Source organism: Tetrao urogallus (assembly GCF_951394365.1).
Source record: "Tetrao urogallus genome assembly, chromosome: 1".
Classification (NCBI taxonomy): Eukaryota; Metazoa; Chordata; class Aves; order Galliformes; family Phasianidae; genus Tetrao; species Tetrao urogallus.
Genome location: NC_136813.1, coordinates 117,917,263 through 117,936,292, shown reverse-complemented (window position 1 = coordinate 117,936,292; position 19,030 = coordinate 117,917,263). Strand labels below are relative to the sequence as shown.

At 40.5% G+C, this 19,030-nt stretch overlaps 1 protein-coding gene across 1 annotated transcript in view; it reads right to left on the bottom strand.

Moving 5' to 3' along the window:
- Nucleotides 1-18,681, bottom strand: part of MAN1A2 (mannosidase alpha class 1A member 2) — a gene marked incomplete at both ends in the record, with an annotated part of 123,752 nt that extends 105,071 nt beyond the window's left edge. The window contains one exon of the mRNA XM_079544012.1: nt 18,374-18,681. Within this exon, the coding sequence (XP_079400138.1) occupies nt 18,374-18,681 (308 nt within the window). The remainder of the gene's footprint in view (nt 1-18,373) is intronic.
- Between the last annotated feature and the right edge of the window lie 349 nt (nt 18,682-19,030).

Sequence of the window (19,030 nt, the reverse complement as noted above, 5' to 3'; positions counted from 1 at the left end):
CAAAGGTTCCCTAATGTTTTGTGAAGAAGCGGCAACACATAAGAGAAAAGCTGAAAGAGAAACAGGATTTCACCTGTTTACCTTCACAAGACATAGCTTAAAAACACTCCTCCAGCAGAGATCAAAGGCTTGCTGAAACCAGTATGTATGAATGTCACAGAGGAAGCTGCAGGAATTCCTTGCAGTGGGAAGTGCTAAATATAAACATATTCAATCCTTAATATACTAGGACAGCCTCACTCTCTGTATGTAATAGGACAAATTACAATTCCATGATACTCCACACAGATGTTTCAAGCTCATCCTAAAATTTAAGAACAAGGAGAGGGACATACCAATATTAACTTGTTTTTTATAAAAATCAATTTTATTTTAATTTGCTAAAATCAGATTGAAAGTTTTCTTTAGTTTAAAATACTAATTCAATATGAAAAACTAAAACACTTGCACAGAGCAGTAATATCCACCTGACTTTCTGAAGTGTAAAATAAGTAATCTCAAGAAATGAGAGTGAGACTCTAGAAAGGAAAAACAGGGTGCCAAAACACACTTGCTGTACACAATTAGATGTGTGTATGCATATTTATATCTATCTAACAAGCAGCAATAACTGAGAAGTATGACAGTTATTTTAACATCTCAGTAATTCATGACTGTGAGGCTGGAGCTTTACATCCATAACATTTGAGGTAACAGAAGATGACAACCTCCTGCTATCAGTTACTATGTAGGTCAACAGCAGAGGAAGAGAAAAATACCTTGACAGGGTATCACACATCAGCTTGCAGCAGGTGGATAGGGAGGGGTAAAAAGTGGTACTGACTACAGTTCCACACTGTATTTATGATGATTAATACGTGGCTACTGCCAAGCACAAAGTTCTACTCAACCTTGCACCAACTCTGGTACTTGTCAGCGGCTGATGAACTCAGCACAGGAGACTACCTGGGGCTTGGTAGTGCTGTCCTGGACACTGGTTTGTTCTGAGATTTTCTGCATGGGTTTAGCTTCTCGAGTTAGCTGGTGGTAGGGTTAGATGACAGTCAAAGCTAACATGGGGAAAGAAGTAAGTGCAATCTTCCCTCCGTGGGCAAGTCTGTACAGCCTCCCCTTAAAAGGATCAGCCAGACACCAACTTGCACACTGTAGCTTTAAGGTGATCATAACAACAAAAAAAATGAAATTAAATTGCCAACAGCAATAAGGCAGGGAGTCTGCTGGAAGCTGACAACTACTCAATAAAATCATGGTAAGACAGATGAACTGATTGAACAACCCACACAACTCCTAGTTTACAGACCACTAACACATGTACAAGCCATGGCAGGTTAAGTTTTGGGACATTCTCCTGGCTGTCTCAGAGAGGACCCATCCACTGAGCCAGTTTCCAGCAGGGGAGGACACAGCCTTTATCGTATACTGACGGCAAAGGAAGCTACACACACAGACCTGTGAGAGCATATGTATGTATAAAAGCCAGTTGCCCACCACCAGCATAGGAACATGCTCCGAACAGCACACGGAAACTTCTCTGGTGTTGCTGCAGTGAGAAGAAAAGGAGCTATTTGTAACACCAATTCAAGCAGCATGTGAATGATGCTTGCATATCCATGTACGTCATGGATTTATTAAGCACAGCTTACATAGAACTGCAGTATTAGTAATATGATCAACAATAATTGCTCAAATGCTGTTTTAGGTAATTAATATTATAACTCTGTATTCTTTGTGTGGATCATCATCTCTGTACAAACCACTTTACATCCCAGAGATTTGGTCGCCCTACGAAACCAACTATGCAGGTTCTCAGGAGATCAGAAAGCAAGTCAGACTTGCTGAACTGACCAGACTGAACTGAAAAATCATAGAACGGCTTGAGTTGGAAGGGACCTCAAGGATCATCAAGCTCCAAAGCCCTGCCATAGGCAGGTCTGCCAACTGCTAAATCAAGTACTAGATCAGATTGCCCAGGACCCCATCGAACCTGGCCTTAAACACCTTTGGGGTGGAGCATCCACTGCCTCTCTGTGCAACCTGTTCCAGCACCTCACCACTCCCTCTGTGATGAACTTCCCCCTGACACCTAATCTAAATCTTCCTTCCTTTAGTTTAAAACCATTCCTCCTTGTCCTATCACTATCTACCCATATAAAAAAGTTGATTTCCCTCATGTTTATAAACTCCTTAAATACTGGAAAGCCATAATGAGGTCTCTCCACAGCGTTCCCTTTTCCAGTCTATACAAACCCAGTTCCTTCAGCCAATCACTGATCACACCAAACCAGGCCTTCTAGCTGGCCAAATGCCCAAACACTGCTCTCAGGGCAAGGCCTGATTAAAAGGCTGACCACACAGGAGAACACAATATGAGCTTCAAGCGTTACAGAATTGCATATTCAAGGATCTCAAGTAACACAGAGCAGACAAACTTACACAGCCATTAACTCATCATTCCCTCCCCAGTCATCACATTTAGTTTCCACTCCTTGAGTTTATCCCAAGGACATTACCTCCTCCATTCCATAACCCAACTCCCTACTACCCTAAGATTTATTTATGCCCTACTAAGCAGGGACTGGCTTCAAATGATTCCTTTCTCCAGTGTCACTCCCACAAGCCTCTGATACCTCCCCTCAATTAACGCCCACCTTCTCCTACGCCTCAGAGAACGTTCATCTTTTCCTACCCTGGGAAAAAAGGAAAGAAAGCAAAAGTCACTATTTCACAGCCACCCCATCTCCTTTTATTCTGCTGTGTGCAGTTCACACCACCAGCTTACAAATAATGAAATTAACTGCTCCTTCTCACCACTACCACTATCCCTCTGGCAGGTTCTGCAAAGTGCTATAGAAGCAGCTACCCTCACACAGATGTTCTGCCAACCTGAGCTGCCATATTTCCATAACACTATTTTACTCACTCAAAGTTGCTCTGTACATCCCAGAAGCAACAGCGCTTCAGATATCCTACGGAAAGTGAGAGGTGGTGCATTGGCACAGGATGCCCAGGGAAGTAGCGGAGTCACTGTCCCTGGTGGTTTTCAAGAAGTGGGTAGATACGGCACTGTGGGACACGCTTCAGTGGGCATGGTGGTGGTGGTTGGACTAGATGATCTTAGTGGTCTTTTCCAATCCTAATGATTCTACATAGGAAGACAGACTGCAGTGTGCATGTACTTTTTATACTGATTAAAATGTAAACACTCTATAGAAAGTTCTCCCACACCTCTAGGAGTGATTAGTGGAATAGCAAATCTTTATACCTTTCTACTTGGCAAATCAGTCAAACCCATAATAAAGGAGAGCAATGAAACAGAATCAGCACTGTCAAATTTGCAGTGATCCATAGAACAAAACCACACCTTACTATTCAAAAAGTTTTTAAATCTTGTCAATAAACCAGAGGATGAAAGACAAGGGTGTGTGACAAATTACTTAGCTTTACAGTTGCTTTTAATAAGTTTTCACATTAAAAAAAATCCACCCTGCTAATTAACTACATAGTTGTGATTCAAGAAACACAGTTGGGTGAGATTTTTTTTCTATTACAAAAGGCCAGAAAAGCAACAATGGATCAGCAACTCCCCATTAGAAAAAATAAAATCATATGTAACAACTCAGTGCTCACAAAAGTTAGTGCATTTATGAATACGGGAAGCTTTTTCTCCCCTTGAAATCAAGAGAGACCACAAATAGAGTCTTCATCACAGAACAACATGCCTGAGGTTGGCATAGACCCCTGCAGAGGTCATCTGGTCTAACCTTTGCTCAACCAAGGCCATCCACAGCAGGTTGCCAGCTCAGGTACAGACAGCTTCTGAACACCCCCAAGGATGGAGACACACCATAATTTATGCAACAGAGTTTCCTTCCATATGGGATAATTGCAGAGAATGCAAGCAGTAAGCTTCAGACTGAGAAAAACAACTTCCCAATTGCATAAACAGTCATTCCAATTGGGTAAACACTATCACTGACAGTCATTTAGGTTAGACAAATTCAGCACAGAATCTAAGGAATTACTGACCTATAAACAAGCTATGTATCTTAGCGTCATGCTGGTGAACGCAACAGAACACAGCAGAGCTACAGAAAAGGAAATAGTGATGTGAACTACTCTTATACATTACAACTGAGTCAGCATTAGCAAAAGGTGGCTTGGCACTCTTTGGGAACAGCTAACAGAATCTTGGTTCATATACATCTGCAATAAAAGTACTGAAACAAAATACAACAAACAATTGGCAACGTATCACTAACATGCACATCTAGAAGTGTCTGTAGGGTAGTATATCTAGTACAAGCATCCAGAACTGTAACTGATTCTTTTCACAAAACTATTTTAAAGTTAGTAAATTAAACTAAAGCAATGGAATGTTTGCAGCTGTCAGTGCTATTTCCAGTATTGTGGAAATAATTTAAGTGTTTCACAGACTAAATATAAAGGTGCTAGACATATGCAACAACAAATGAGTTAGCTACAAACTACTTCTGATGTGACCAAAGCAGAAAATATACTGAAGTATTACAGCCCAGAACACACAATTGAAATAGTGGAAAAGTTAGGGCTATAACAGTTAGCAATTTGATCATTGAATAATCTTCATCAGTATAATCATCTCAGATTTTTCAGATTGTGTGTACTACATACTGTTCATACAGTGGCTATCTTCTGTTTTTTCTACTTATTACAGTCACATACAGATCCAGTATAAAAAGTCAGATTTCTTCCTCCACCTCACCCTCTTCAAAATACAATTTCCTAAATTCTCAACAACAAAATGCAGGTTAAACAGCTGGAATCATAGATCAAATTAAAATTAAAAAAAATCAAATTAAAAAATGTTTCATTAGCTCAAATGATTATGGCAACTTTCTTACCTCCTTCATTTCCTTAACAGATATACTATCCACAATATAGCAGTAGATAATTAAGAAGATTACTCAGGATGGCATTGTTTGACTAATGGAAACACCAAAACCAAAAACAACCCATAACTCCTCCCTTCACTGGCTATAGGCAACAAGATCACGCTTATTTTGACAAATTCAGACCTAATAATTTGAAACATACCAGCACAGAATAAACAAGCATACAGTCCTAAAAATCACTAAACCAAGAGATTCAATCCTCTATAACCCAAGGTACAGTGTGAGCTTGGGCTCAATTCTACCAAAATCCAATTGTTAAGGTATGAGAAGATACTCTCACAGCTAAAGGCCACCAAATGTAAGAAGAAAAAAAAACAACAAACAAAATTGCTGAGACAGTAACTTGACTCTGGAGAAAAATACTGACACAAACAGGCATAAAACCCTCAGGGAAAAAAAAAAAAAAAAAAAAAAGAGTTGGAATACTTCAGCTCAGCTAGATCAAGAATTAACCCACTCAAAGAAGTAAAGGCAACAAATGCTTTCCTACCTTACACCTTTCCACAGGCAGAGACTCATCAAGTTGGTAAGCACACCAATCCTCAGCAGCCCAAATAGCTAGGCAGACTGCCTTAGCCATGAAGTAACTGCTGTGCATCTCCCGCATGAAGAAACTGCGTGCAAGAAGATGCTGAAACCATATCCATAGCAGCTGTAGAGATAAAGGCTCTATTTCTGAAGACTAGTGCTTTCACAGAAGTCATACACTCACAGCCACAATTATGTATGGAAATAATATCAGTTAGAAGCAATTTCCCAGTAAAGATGTCAGAACATCAAGCTCCCAGACTAGGAAACGGAAGCTTAATTCCATCTTGTGGAGTCTGTAATATTCTATCACTTCTAGTTACTATTGTTTGGGATTCTGGAAAGGAGGAGGAAACAACAGAGCAAACAGAACATAATATTTGAGAAAGAGGCTTTGACAGCGCATTTAGCTTTCGTCCTTAAGAATTTCTTAACTTTTATGGAGGCTTTTATTCACTTATGCTTCTCAAAGGTTAAACTTGAGTCCTTCTTCATGTTTTAGAAGAAAATGAGTCAGTACTAGACACTTACCAGACTTCTCTGGTGACACCACATCTAGCCTTTAAGAAAAAGGTTGTTACAGGCTATGGGTAAAGGACACTTGATCTGAAAAACTGCATGGAAGAAAGGGACAAACATGGCTGGGGTTCTTCCAGCTTCTTCTATCTTCCTTCCCAGCTCCACATGGTAGAAGAGATGTGGGTGCTATTTCAGATGTTTCAAACCACTCAACCATCGGGTAACACTTGCCACATGGATAGCCCTGTTTTGTTTCAACTGCTGAAACACTAAACTGAAAACACTAGGTTCAGATGGCTAAAAATAAATGATCAACTTACAAAAAAGAAAGGTAGAACAGATACTGAAAATAAAACATAAGAACAGAAACTACCTACCACAAGTTTCTTTGAACAGACTGACGCAGAATCATAGAATGGCTTGTGTTTGAAGGGACTTTAAAAGCCACCTAGTTCCAACCTCCCTGCCATGCCCAGGGTTGTCACCCACCACACCAGGCTGCTTAGGGCCCCATCCAACCTGGCCTTGAGTATCACCAGGGATAGAGCATCCACAGCTTCTCTGGGCAGCTTGTTTCAGCCTCACCACCTTATCAGATTCCAAAAAAAGTATTCCACTGAGCTGAACTGCCCCTCTTTTGTTTTAAAGCCATTCCCCCTTGTCCTGTCACTGTCTACCCCCACAAACTGCTGGAAGGTGACTCCAGGGAGACCTCACTGTTCTCTCCTCCAGGCTGAACAATCCCAGCTCCTTCAGCCTGTCATCATAGGACAGGTGCTCTAGCCATTCATTCATCATAGAATGACCAAGGTTAGAAAAGACTTACAAGATCATCCAGTCCAACTGCCCACATATCACCACCGGTTCTCACTAAACCGTTTACCTCAACACAACATCTAAACATTCCTTCAAAACCTCCAGGGCTGGTGAATCCACCATTGCCTGGGGCAGCACATTCCAGTGCCTGACCACTCTTCTGGAAAAAGCAGTACATTCAAACTGAATCTCCCTTGGCAAAACATGAGGCCATTATAAAGTCTTCGAAATCACAGAAGACATTCTACGTTAACCGTGACTGAATCCACCTGAAAGCTGGAAAGATGAGGCTGTGTCTGACACATCTTAAATCAATGTCTCATGGTACTGTGGAAGAGCCTGACTTAGGGTTTTTACAAGATCCAGAACTTATCCTTAGGAGTGGAAATAGGGCAGAAAAAAAACAGAGCAATGTATCAGATTTAGGGAGTATTTAAAATCTTTTATGTTTCTGCATTTTCCATTTAGTAGAATATTAGACAACATTACATAGTTTTGCTTTTTTTCTAAAAAATTCATGCTATGAAGCCAGCAAGGTTCAAAACGAACCAGGACTTCCTGGAACCAAGGCATAGTAATTATGACTTACCCAAAAGTTACACACTTCACTTTAGAACTGGAGGTGGTTGCTAGTTTACTTGCTGAATAAAACTGTTATAGGAAAAAAAAAAAAAAAAAAAAAAAAACACACCAAGGAAATGACTTTCTTCCTTTTAAATTCAACTGCATTTTAGATTTCCGCAGGATCACCCTCAGCAATTTAAAAAAATTTTTAAAAAAATATTATATATATATATATATATATATATATATATTTTTTTTTTTTTTTAATTTGCACTGGTTTATACCTTAATGGACAAGAACCGAGAATTGATTAGGTAACTCATGGCAGTACTTGAGCCATTCAGAACCAGTAAAGGTGGCATTTTCTTTGCAGCACCCGATGTTCTTCCTGCAAGTGTTCCTGCACATTACATGACCACTTGAAACGTCACATATTTCATTGAGCATAATCAGTCAGGGACCTAGCCAAATTGACACAAATGTGTCAAGCCTCATTTTTCTTTGTAATAGCAGTAGACTGGATGATCTAGTTCCACTGTAGTGTGACGGCCAGATGCTATTCTGGGTAAATCACATTTAAGGAGGGGAAAAGGGCTGTCAAGCAAACTGCTAAGTATAACTACAATAGCGCATCCATCTGAATAAAATTAGTGATCAAGTCATTTATAAAAAAATAAACATATCAAATTACACATACATTAAAAAACACAGTAAGCCAGGCGCCTGGGGTTCACATGCAGAGCGGTAGTGAATCTCAATTTCTGTTTGTTCAGAAACACACACAGGAATAAAAATCACCATTAGATTTTACTTTGTGCATCAATAAACTGTTCCCAAAAACTGCTCTAGCAAGCAAGCAGCCATCAACTGCTGCACTGCCAACACAAGGCCATGTAAAAGCTAGAGTGATTTCAGGTTCCGTTCCACCAGTTTGGTTAGCTTTGGTTTGTTTTGAAAGACTCTTTTTTTTTTTTTTTTTTTTTCCCATGAATTCTTGGTGTCAACGGTTTACGGTCTGGTTCGGCCCGGTTCCGTGACGAGCAGGGCAGAGGGATCCGCAGATCCACGCCTCCGGGAAAAAGGGAAACAGGGGACCCCGAAATAATTAAAAACAGCGGCACCGATCTGAGGAGAAACAAACTCATTTACTAAATATATTATCGGAATGCAAGATAACACATTATAATACAATATAATCAGAATTGAAGCTAATAAATCAAATATAATGAGAGAGAGAATGTCCGAAAGGTGGATAGGCCTCACCACGACGCTGAGGTGAGATGCGCAGTCCAGGTGAGCAGCAGGGAGACGGGAGCAGCACCCACGACGAAGGGCAGGCGAGAAAGAGAACATCAGGTGACCTTGCCAGGAGTCAAACCTCCTCTCCCTGACCGCAAAGTCCCCCGGGGAATGTAGTTCTTCTTCTCTTCTGGGCAGGTACCCAGGACTTGAGCACTGACAGTTAAAGTCCCAGTGCCCCTCATGATGTTATGATGTGGAATACCAAAAACCAAAAATCACAAAACCATGACACTTGGAATTATTCCCATTCTGTTTAAGATCTTGAGGACCAAAAAGCTGCAACAAATTTATAATTTACGGTGGAAGTTCTTCATAAAAACTCCCAATACAATATCAATCACCTCATTAGCTGTGTTTGAAAGTTCCACACACAAGTACTGAAGTGACAGTGGCAACAATTGATTACCAACTGATTATCATAGAGCAGTTTACATACTAGATGATTCTGAAAGTAATGCCTCCTATAAAAACTATAAAACTGTAACTATATATAACTATAGTTATATAGTTTATATAACTATAAAAGATACAAAGAGCCTAACAACAAGATTTGATGGAGCTCATTCTGAACTATAAAACGCTATTTCTCAGCATGCCATTAGCCAAAATAGGAGGCATTACTTTCAAAGCACCCCCAGTAAGTATCAGAGATCAACACAAAGCTTGGCAGGCTTCCACAGGTATCGGTCTCAGGATGAAGACAGAAAACTCAAAGCAAGCAAACAAATCACTATTAAGAATATTCCTGCATTGCAATAACTCTTAAGTTCCAATCAGTCAGTGTTAATTACTAGTCCTCCATACAAACAAGATGTTTATACTAGGCAAAATTCTCATCTTACTGATCTGATTCATTTAGTATAATTAGTAGATGCAACTTAGCTAGTTTAAACTACTTAATGTCAATATGTAACAGCTCAGATTAATAACTGATTTAAAATAGAGCAATGAATTAGATACAGGGATATAGTTTAAAAAATTGTTTAATTCATAAACCGCAAAATCTCTCCTTTGTTTCAACTTCCCTGTCTACAGGAATGTAGCTTCCTCAAAGATTTCATTAAGATATTAAACAGCCATGGATTTCAATGTCTAGAATGTGAAATTATTCAGAAAATATACAAGCTTGAATTAACTGTATGAAACTATCCCTTTGTAAAATCCAAGTTCTATGATGCAGAAGACTATTTATTCTTCTGCTGCACTTTCTTCTCCAGATCATAGTATACTGTTCAGTTTTAACTGTTCAGTATACAGTTCAGGATTCAATCCAAGGGATATTTAATAATTTGGATAACATTTTCCACTCAAACAGAAATTGATGACAGCAAAACAGGTGCCTTTAGGAGACTAAGGATTTGCAATTACAGCACTGGGGATTTGCAATTACAGCACTGGGAAAACAGACATACTCATATCATCTGTAATTATTATGTTTAGAGTAAAACAGTCCTCAGTGCTTTCAAGATAAACCTGATTAACAAAAGATTTAAAAGGTTACCAGAAACATGGTTCTCTGTCAAATTAGTTCACACCATTTTTTCTCACAACTGTTTTACAAAGACTTACAAAATATTCTGTGAAATTCTGCAAATCTAAGTAAATTGTATTAATGCACTAGATTATTTTCTCCACTAATGTTTGTTCAGAATCCCCCATTTCTTATCTCCATAGATTTTGACCTATGTTCTTGTATTCTGATCTCCCTAAACAGCAGAAAAGTTCATCTGAATATAGAATAAAAGATCATCTGAATTTATATACCAGAAAACGTGACTGCAGAACATGGATTCAACAGAATCGAGACTTCTGGGGCTCTGTACCACACAGGGTTGATGGGGTAGAAGAGACCACATCTTATCTAGGAAAGGTAACTTCCTTATTTCCTCAGAAACCACACTCCCACGACTTTTCCCACCCCACACAAGTTCAGATTAAGGTTAGGTGTTTAGTGGCAGGTGCTGTTTCAAGCTTAATTTGAAAGCATCAATAATATCTAATTCCACAAAGCAATGAAAACAACAAAAACAAGCAGGAAGCTCGTGTCCAGAAAGACAGATCTGCATTAAAAGAAAAACGCACTCAGTAAGAACGCAAGTATTCTGGAGCAAAAGCAGCATCCCTGACTTCTATAATGAAAATAGCAAATACTGAAAATGCAGTAAATTCCTGGAGATAACAACAACATGAAAAATATGCTGAGGAAATGGCATATTCTCTAAGTTACTCTTAACACAACAAACGTGATCTTCCCATTCCCAAGACTAAAGGGATATGCTTCTCTCACAAATGAGGTCGCTTCCTCACCCTTGCAATTACCCTTTATTGTATCACAAGAAAGTGAAATGGATTAGTGTGACTCACCGACAGTCATCTGCCTATAAGTGGCCTGACTGTACACTTCAGATGTCTGAACATGCCACCAGTTTCAGGAGAAAGGCAGTAAGGAGAAGGAGAACATTCCCTAGCAGCCTGCCTGTGTAAACCTCACATGCCTTTCTAGCCAACAAACAGTGCTAAACCTGAACGGTGATGAACATGATCTTATCAATGCCTTGTTGGTTGCTAACAGCATACATTAAATGTGAGAATTACCATTTTTTTCTTGCAGTTGTTAATAATCATATTTAAGAGCTCTTAAGTCTTGTTGCAGCAAGAAAGTACTTTCATCATACGTGCTCCCTTAAAGCTGTAAACAACTTTGTTTACAGCATATTTAGCAGGCTGCATAACATTAAGCCAGGTGAAAACCTCAGACTTTCTCCCTGTCCACTGTAAGCTTCAGCAGAGATGCTATGGCAAGAGGCTGGAGAAGCATTTACAACATCCTCCAGTGGCTTAAAACGTAACTAACAAGTAAAAGAATGCACATAAAATATTAACCAAACTAAGCTGAATACCATATTACAAGGTAATCTAGTTCATGAGTCTGCATCTTAAAAAACATTCAAAAAACTGCAGGCAACAAGGCAGAAACATAAATAAGAATCAGCATCTGGACAAACAAACGCTGCAAGGAGCAGAACTTAAGTAGCCCAGCACTTCATGTGTTAGTATCCTTCAGCTATCTGGACCAATGTTGCCTACAACCATTACAACACATCCAGACAGACTGACCAGCAACTAATCAGGCTTCATGGGTGATTCTTGGGCTCTTCCTTTCAACACTGTCTCTAATTACAGTCTCTTTCATACAATTAGCAATTAGATATGCACAAGTAAATAGATATTTATTTTGATAGGTCACCCTGCTTCCCATAGAAAAAAAGATTGAACAAAAGAAGAGAGTCAACACTACAGGTAAACCTACAGCACAATGTTACACACATTACTTGCTTAAGACCAAAAGCTAGATGCCTTAAACAACAGCTTCCAACGTAGAACAGAAGGTTAACAAATAGCCTATAGTGTATCTTCTCAAAATGTTTTGGAAACATCAATAAACTTGGTCAGGTACTCAAAAATAAAAGCTATTTGTTGAATTCTGAAATTCAAAGACAGAAGTCATATAGATCAAATCAGAAGGACACAATTACATTGTAAACGCAGGTACTTTGAAAAAGCTAAAATCATATGCTGCATTTAGAGCCCTCAGACTTTTCATTTCAAAGTTCAAGGAGGTGTGGAAGGGATATTTATTTCTCCCATTGCCCAAGTTTTAGCTTGTTGAACACTCCTGTTTTTTAAAACAATTAGCTTTCAAAAACACCCTCTAAATTTTAGTAATGAAGTGTTGAAGTGCCAAATTAAGACATGTTATAGCATTCACTTGACTCCACAACTGGAAATAAAGGCAAAAGAACAAATCCCATAAGCTATAAACACGTGCATTGTAGTTCCTACTTTGTCTTTGCTGTGAGAAGTAACTCTCTAAGCATCAGACCAAATGTCTCTGAACATTCAAATATCAATAACAGTACAGGATGGTGAAGTAGACCCTGATCACATTTCGGAGTTTAGAGGCTTCTTGGGGGAAAAACTTAAAAAGGGGGAAAAAAAAAAAATTCTAACCATCTCTAAGGCAAAATATTAACATATACTTCCACAAAATTTCAGAGATAAGTTATGAATTAATGAAATCTTCCTAAAAGGATTATCAACTGAAAATACGATGCTGTAGTGCTCAAACATTTCATGTACAGAGCAATGCCAAACTTTCCCTTACTTAAACTGAAAGCAGTAAGATAAAAGAGCAGTAATATTTTCCAAGGTCTTCCCTCTTTTTTGCCAATATTAAGATTCCTTTCCATTGCTTCAAAATCATGCACACATACAAACTTGGTGACATCTTGGTGTAATTAAATTTACATACACTTGCTTTAAGGAAGCAACAGCCTGCAACTTCTAGCAGAGAAACACTGAAATATTAATATTTAATATATTATAGTCACAATAACAAAAAAAAAATGCAAGAACTCTCTGGGCACACCATGCTCACATTGCTTACTACTGCCTATACCCCTGCAAATGCCATAAAGCCACATTCACATTACAATTCTTCGGAGATTTCCATCTATGAAATTCCAAAGTGCTGCTGCCTCCCACCCACTAGTTGGCCTATATCCAGCAAGCAGGCTTTCTGCAGTTTTCCCACGCCTAATCGTTTTCCAGGATGCATACAAAGCATAGATAATACAGAAAATGTGTTGTTTCTTTCTTTTTAACAGAAAGGATAAGAACTGCAGAATAAGCTCTCAACTCTCTTCCATGGTGCAAGAAACGCTTTGTCAAACTGGAGTACAGCATGATAACTCGAAGAAAGAAACACTCTACATCTGATGTAGGCTGTTAAGCAGATGGGGGGGAGCGGAGGAAGGACATCTATACAGATGGTCTGGAATTTGCATTTTGTAATTCAAAGATGAAAGCATTTCTCAGCCTACTACATGCATTTATTTCAGCACAACCTTGCAAAATAAGACAAGAGGGGACCTCTTCTCCCACCGCACAGTACAACTTCAGGAAAAAATCAAGTTTAAGGCTATAAGGGGGAAGAAATCTAAAGAAAACAGACTTCTGGAAGTCTCCAAACACCAGCATCACTTCTCAACACTGATTATTAAAAGCTCCAACTGAAAAAAAAAGTAGCAAAAGTTGCATTCTTGCAAAACTTTTATTAGTTAAGACAGAGAAGACAGAACTTCTCTGTGCTAGAAATACAGATGTTTCTCACCCCTAACCTGGAATTCACTCTTCCTGTGCTCTTCAGCTCCATCAGGGTCACCAGGAAGATCTGCATCTCCTGCACCCCGGGAGCCCTCTCTTCTCTACAAAGCACCTCAGCTTGCACTTGACTCTCATACTGTACAAACATCACACAATGTGTTCTGACAACAGGCTCAGAATCATGTAAAGAGAAACCAGATGGACTATGACTTTAGTCCCAGAGGCCGCAGCTGCTTCTGAATTTTCAAGGGAAAAGCAAGTTCTCTGAATCACAACATCCAATACCTGTAACTGCATTAATGACCTGTGTCTCAAGTACACATAGGGGGAGAAGAGCAGAAGTTGGCTTTATGCAGCTATTTCTTGATGGCAAGGAAGAGGATGACAAGAGACACAAATCACACTGAGTAATAAAGGTTAAGTTTACTCCTCTAGCCACTTATATGTCTAATTAAGCCACATAGACCACAGAAGGTAAGGGAAGCCAAAGGAACCACATTAAGTCTTTCAAATTAAGAATAGTAGCAGGATTTCAATGCATAAAGAAGCTCCTCACAATCACTTTTATTGCTTACACCACTGAGAAGTACAGCAGTAGCAGCTACTGCCCTTTAGAAGTAATCAGAAATCAAGAACAAAGAATCACAGAATCATAGAATGGCCTGGGTTCAAAAGGACCATAACAATCATCTAGTTTCAACTAGTAGACCAGGCTGTCCAGAGCCACATCCAGCCTGGCCTTGAATGCCTCCAGGGATGGGGCATCCACAACCTCTTTGGGCAACCTGTTCCAGTGTGTCACCATCCTCTGTGTGAAGAACTTGCTCCTAATATCTACCCTAAACCTTCTGTCTTAGTTTAAAACAAAGAACTGAAAGAATGCTTTTAAAACTACTGCCACCCAGCTGCTGACCCACTGTTGGCCACATCAAACTGCTGAGCTTATCACTTCTGCGTAACACACAAGCCAATATACCTTAGCTTCATAGGAGCAGTGTCACAGGTGGGATTTAGACTGATGTGTACCCACTCACACAGCAAGGCCAAGGCAGAGCAGTGGTCAGCTGCGTTACTGGCACCTGTTATCAAGCTGCTGACAGGAAAGCAATCCTTACTTTTAAGCACAGGCAGGAATCATGACTTGAAGCAATACACAGCAACTTATCAGCTCAACACACAGGCTTCGCAAATTTCTTATTAAAGATGAACTTTTTCTTAGTTGTGGCAATGGTAATGAGGAGACGGTTGGACTAGATGATCTTGTAGGTCATTTCCAACCTTGTGATTCTATGATTAAATATATAATATATTTAGATTACAGGGTCTCTGCATTCTCATTTGTTTACATTAATGCCAAGAAACTATAATGTTTTAGTTTTAGTTTTTAGCTATTTTTCAGACAGCACTGAAGAATAAAGTACCTAAAATAGTGGGAAAGAAACTGTGAAGTGAGAAGCAACTTAAACATTTGTTGGGTTTTTGTTATTGTTATTTTTTGGTGCAGTTTTTTTTTTTGTTTTTTTTTTTTTTTTTTGTGGCAAGGAAGATGTATAAGTTTGCCACGTGGTGTTGAACAGCCGTCACTTCTCCCAAATTTTGAATGACAGAAGTTTGTCTGGCAAAGATGATGTTTTCTTCAACACTGTACCTCTCTGATTCCGGAACTTCTGCAATATCCTACTTGAAACAGAGAGAAATTCATCCGGGGGAAATGAAGGGGATTTTTAAGAAGCGCAGGCATGTGCTTAACTTCAGAAGTCCTCATCATTTCCTCTCCAGGGCACAATCTTGCAATGCAAACCTTTCCAATATCCCTACATATTAGCCTGGAAGAACATGCGAAGAGCTTCCCCTGAAATATATAGCTAAAAATGAGCACCAGCTTGCAGTCCTTCCAACACCCAAAAATATCAGTTGCATCAATACCAACTGTCACCAAATAAACTTTCCTTAACCACTAAACAAACACACCTGTCACTTCATGATAAAGTGCATACCTCATATAAATGACACTTAATCCGGTTCCTTCTCAAGTCCCACAGTTCTTGCAAAAAGCTTATCAATTTATTATTACGCTTTACATTACAGTGCACACATTGAGCAGTAATCCAGTAGGTTATTTTACCTTGATCTTTTGCTTCAACTCCCTGGTACCATCCAAAAAGTAACACCTACAGAGAAGTTGATGTTTGGCTTTACTCCTGGATGGTAAGCTGAGCAAAGTTTTTCATCCCGAACTAAGTTATCTAAAAGATCCTTTGCTTTCTAAGAACACTGTCAAGATTCCTAGGATCCAGGTGCAGTAAGTAAACACTGAAAACGTCAGCAGGCAATTGCGTTGCTTTACAGGACAACAGTCACCATGCCAACCCCACACAAGCAAATATCTATTGATAACACTATCAGGTAACAAGCCAATGAAGTTGCTTCAGAAGGAAAGTACATAACCTAATCTCTAAACGCAGTGTTCCCACTGCGTCCTGCAAGTAGGAAGCATTTCTAAGTAAAGATATGCTTAGCTTTTTCTAGTGGTTTGCAGGTCTTAAATAATAGGAATAGCACCTATTTTTGCTCAATTGCAACACAAAAGGCAGTCATAAAACCTGCACATGACAGAGACAACTCTGGATGGGGGTGGGGAAAAGTACATACTCACAGCTTATAGAGGAACTATAGGAGGAGTCAACCAATGACACAGTAACCACTGCTTTTAATGTTTATTTGGACTCTGTTTTTTAACTTATTACCAGAGCTAAGCACATTTTGTTTATCTATCTGTGAAATAAAACTTGTATATTCTCACAGTGTCAGTAATCACACTTAAAAAGCAACTCCGAAAAGAATCCACATAAGTAGGTTAATCTGGAGCATCACTTCAGAACTGCCAGCATTAACAAACTCCTTTTTCTATGGCCCATCTACTGGGCAACATAAGGTACAACAGCCACAGCTGGAGTTCGGAAAACTGCTGCTGAATTCGTTTTTGTTTAATCTGTCATCTATTTCAAAACCTAATTTTGACCGTTTTGTTTCATCTGTCTTCTATTTTAAAACTTGATTTTGACAGTATGTGCTAGCGTGACTGGGGAAACTAAGAAATGAGATCACTAGAAAAAAAAACAGTGAAAGATGAGAACTTCAACAGTATATTTAGAGACCACTAAAGCCCATGTTTTGTGCAACATTTAACCGTACCAACAATTAACATCACATACAAAAGAGGTTCTTGTTAAATTTTAAGCATCCATATCCTTTCAGTCGGCAAGAAAGAGCTCATGATAAACTCTGACATGCAACAGCAGAGGTACCATGAGGAAAAATACCACAGCATTCAGGTAGACCTTTCTCAATAAGAGGCAATCACACCCCTCCCTTTTAATCTACAAAAATAACTTTCAAGAAATTCTAATATCATGTCAACGGGATTTATTTTAAATAGTTCTTGAAAGAATACTATCAGCATAAGTAACATTTCCTTAAATTCCACTATATTGAAATACTGAAAAGCAGATATTCTATCACCCATTGCTACCATATTTTACACACCCTTAGCATAAGGAGAGATCTTACACAAAGGTGTGATTTAAGCAATTAAAGTGTATTAGAAGCAAATATACTGCAAAGCATGCATTTAAGTTTTGAAATCTCAGTTTTGAAGACAGCTTCACATAACCCAGTCTTGAACACTGAGACACTTGCACTGCACACAGCCTCAGGTGGCCCCAAAAAGCTACCACTAGGATGCCGTTGATCATTGGTACTGTTAACTACTATTTTATTTCTGATTTCTTCATACTAACACAATTAAGAAGACTCAACTGCAGACATCTCCAATTGCTTGGAATAACATTATAACAGTGGATTTCAAGGGCCAAAAAAGATGGCTATGCCTTCTACGCTATCTCAACATCCTCCTGCATACCATAGGTTGATAGATTTCATACAGAAGCTCTGAGGCTTTACCAGATTTTTTTCAATTTATACTATCCACCAACAAGCTGATGTGTTGAGCAAGCAAGTAAAACCTATTGAAAAGATGAAGCAGTTTTGAAGTCACATAAGTTATCTCTCCGAATACCATAATGTAACTCCCCCACACACAAACACACTTTCCCCCACGACTGATACTACTGGTCCAGAGTGAGAAAATAACTACTGGCACTGCAGAAGAGCTCAGATCCTTGCAGCCCTCACTAGCCAGGCTACAATTTAAACCACCTTGAGGAAAAAAAAATATATATATATATGTTTGCATTCATCCAGAGAACATAAGGGCAGACAGAATAGCACTAAGAAACTACATGCTGGGAAGACACAGGAAACATGTGAAAGGCTCTTACTTTTCACAGCCACATCGACGAAACGTCTCCAGCTGACAGCCCGACAGTCTCGCCAGTCACGATAAGCAGCCCTAACTTTTCCATCCGCCAAACAAAAGGGGACTTCATTCTCAGAGGGGAAGGCGTAAAGAACATGAGAAGCCCACAGCCGGAGCCCTCCGTACCGCGGTCTCCCCCAGCCCAGCCCCGCAACCCGCGGGCACCCACCTGTGCCGGTGCTCGTCGTGCCCCTGCCCGTGGATCAGGAAGCCTCCCAGGTGCTTGCCCCCCTTGCTGGTGTCCACGTGAGGGATGAGCACGTCCTCCAGCCCCAGGTCAAAGCGTTTGTGCTTCGAGGAGTCGGGCAGGAAGAAGAACGCCCCGAAGCACAGCGTGATGAAGGCACTCAGGATAAGGAGCAGGATGAATTTCTCCGACAGTCTCAGGGTAGCCCTGTGGTGAGGGAAGGACGACGCGCCCAGGTTGAGGGCGGGCAGCCTGCGCCCGGCCAGCGGCAGCAGGGCGGGAGCGCTCATCCTGCCGCTCACGGACGCGCTGCGGGGCGCCCCGGCAGCCCCTCAGCCCCGGCGGGGGCCGACCCGGGCCCGCCTCGGCTCCGTCGCCTCTCGGCCCGGCGCAGGGGCGGCCACCGGCCTCACCATCCTCCCCGCGGGCGCCGGGCCGCGGCCCCCCTAGCGCGACCAACCACCGCGCAGGGAGCGAGGGCCTGGCCGCCCCGACGGCTCCCTCTCCTCCGCCGCCCGACAGGGCCCGAGCGGGCGGTTCCGCTCAGCGCCGCTCAGCGCCGCTCCTCGAGCTCCGCGGCGACCCCGCTCCGGGCTGGCGGCGGCGAGCGGGCTGCGAGGGGCCCGGTCTGGCGTGCGG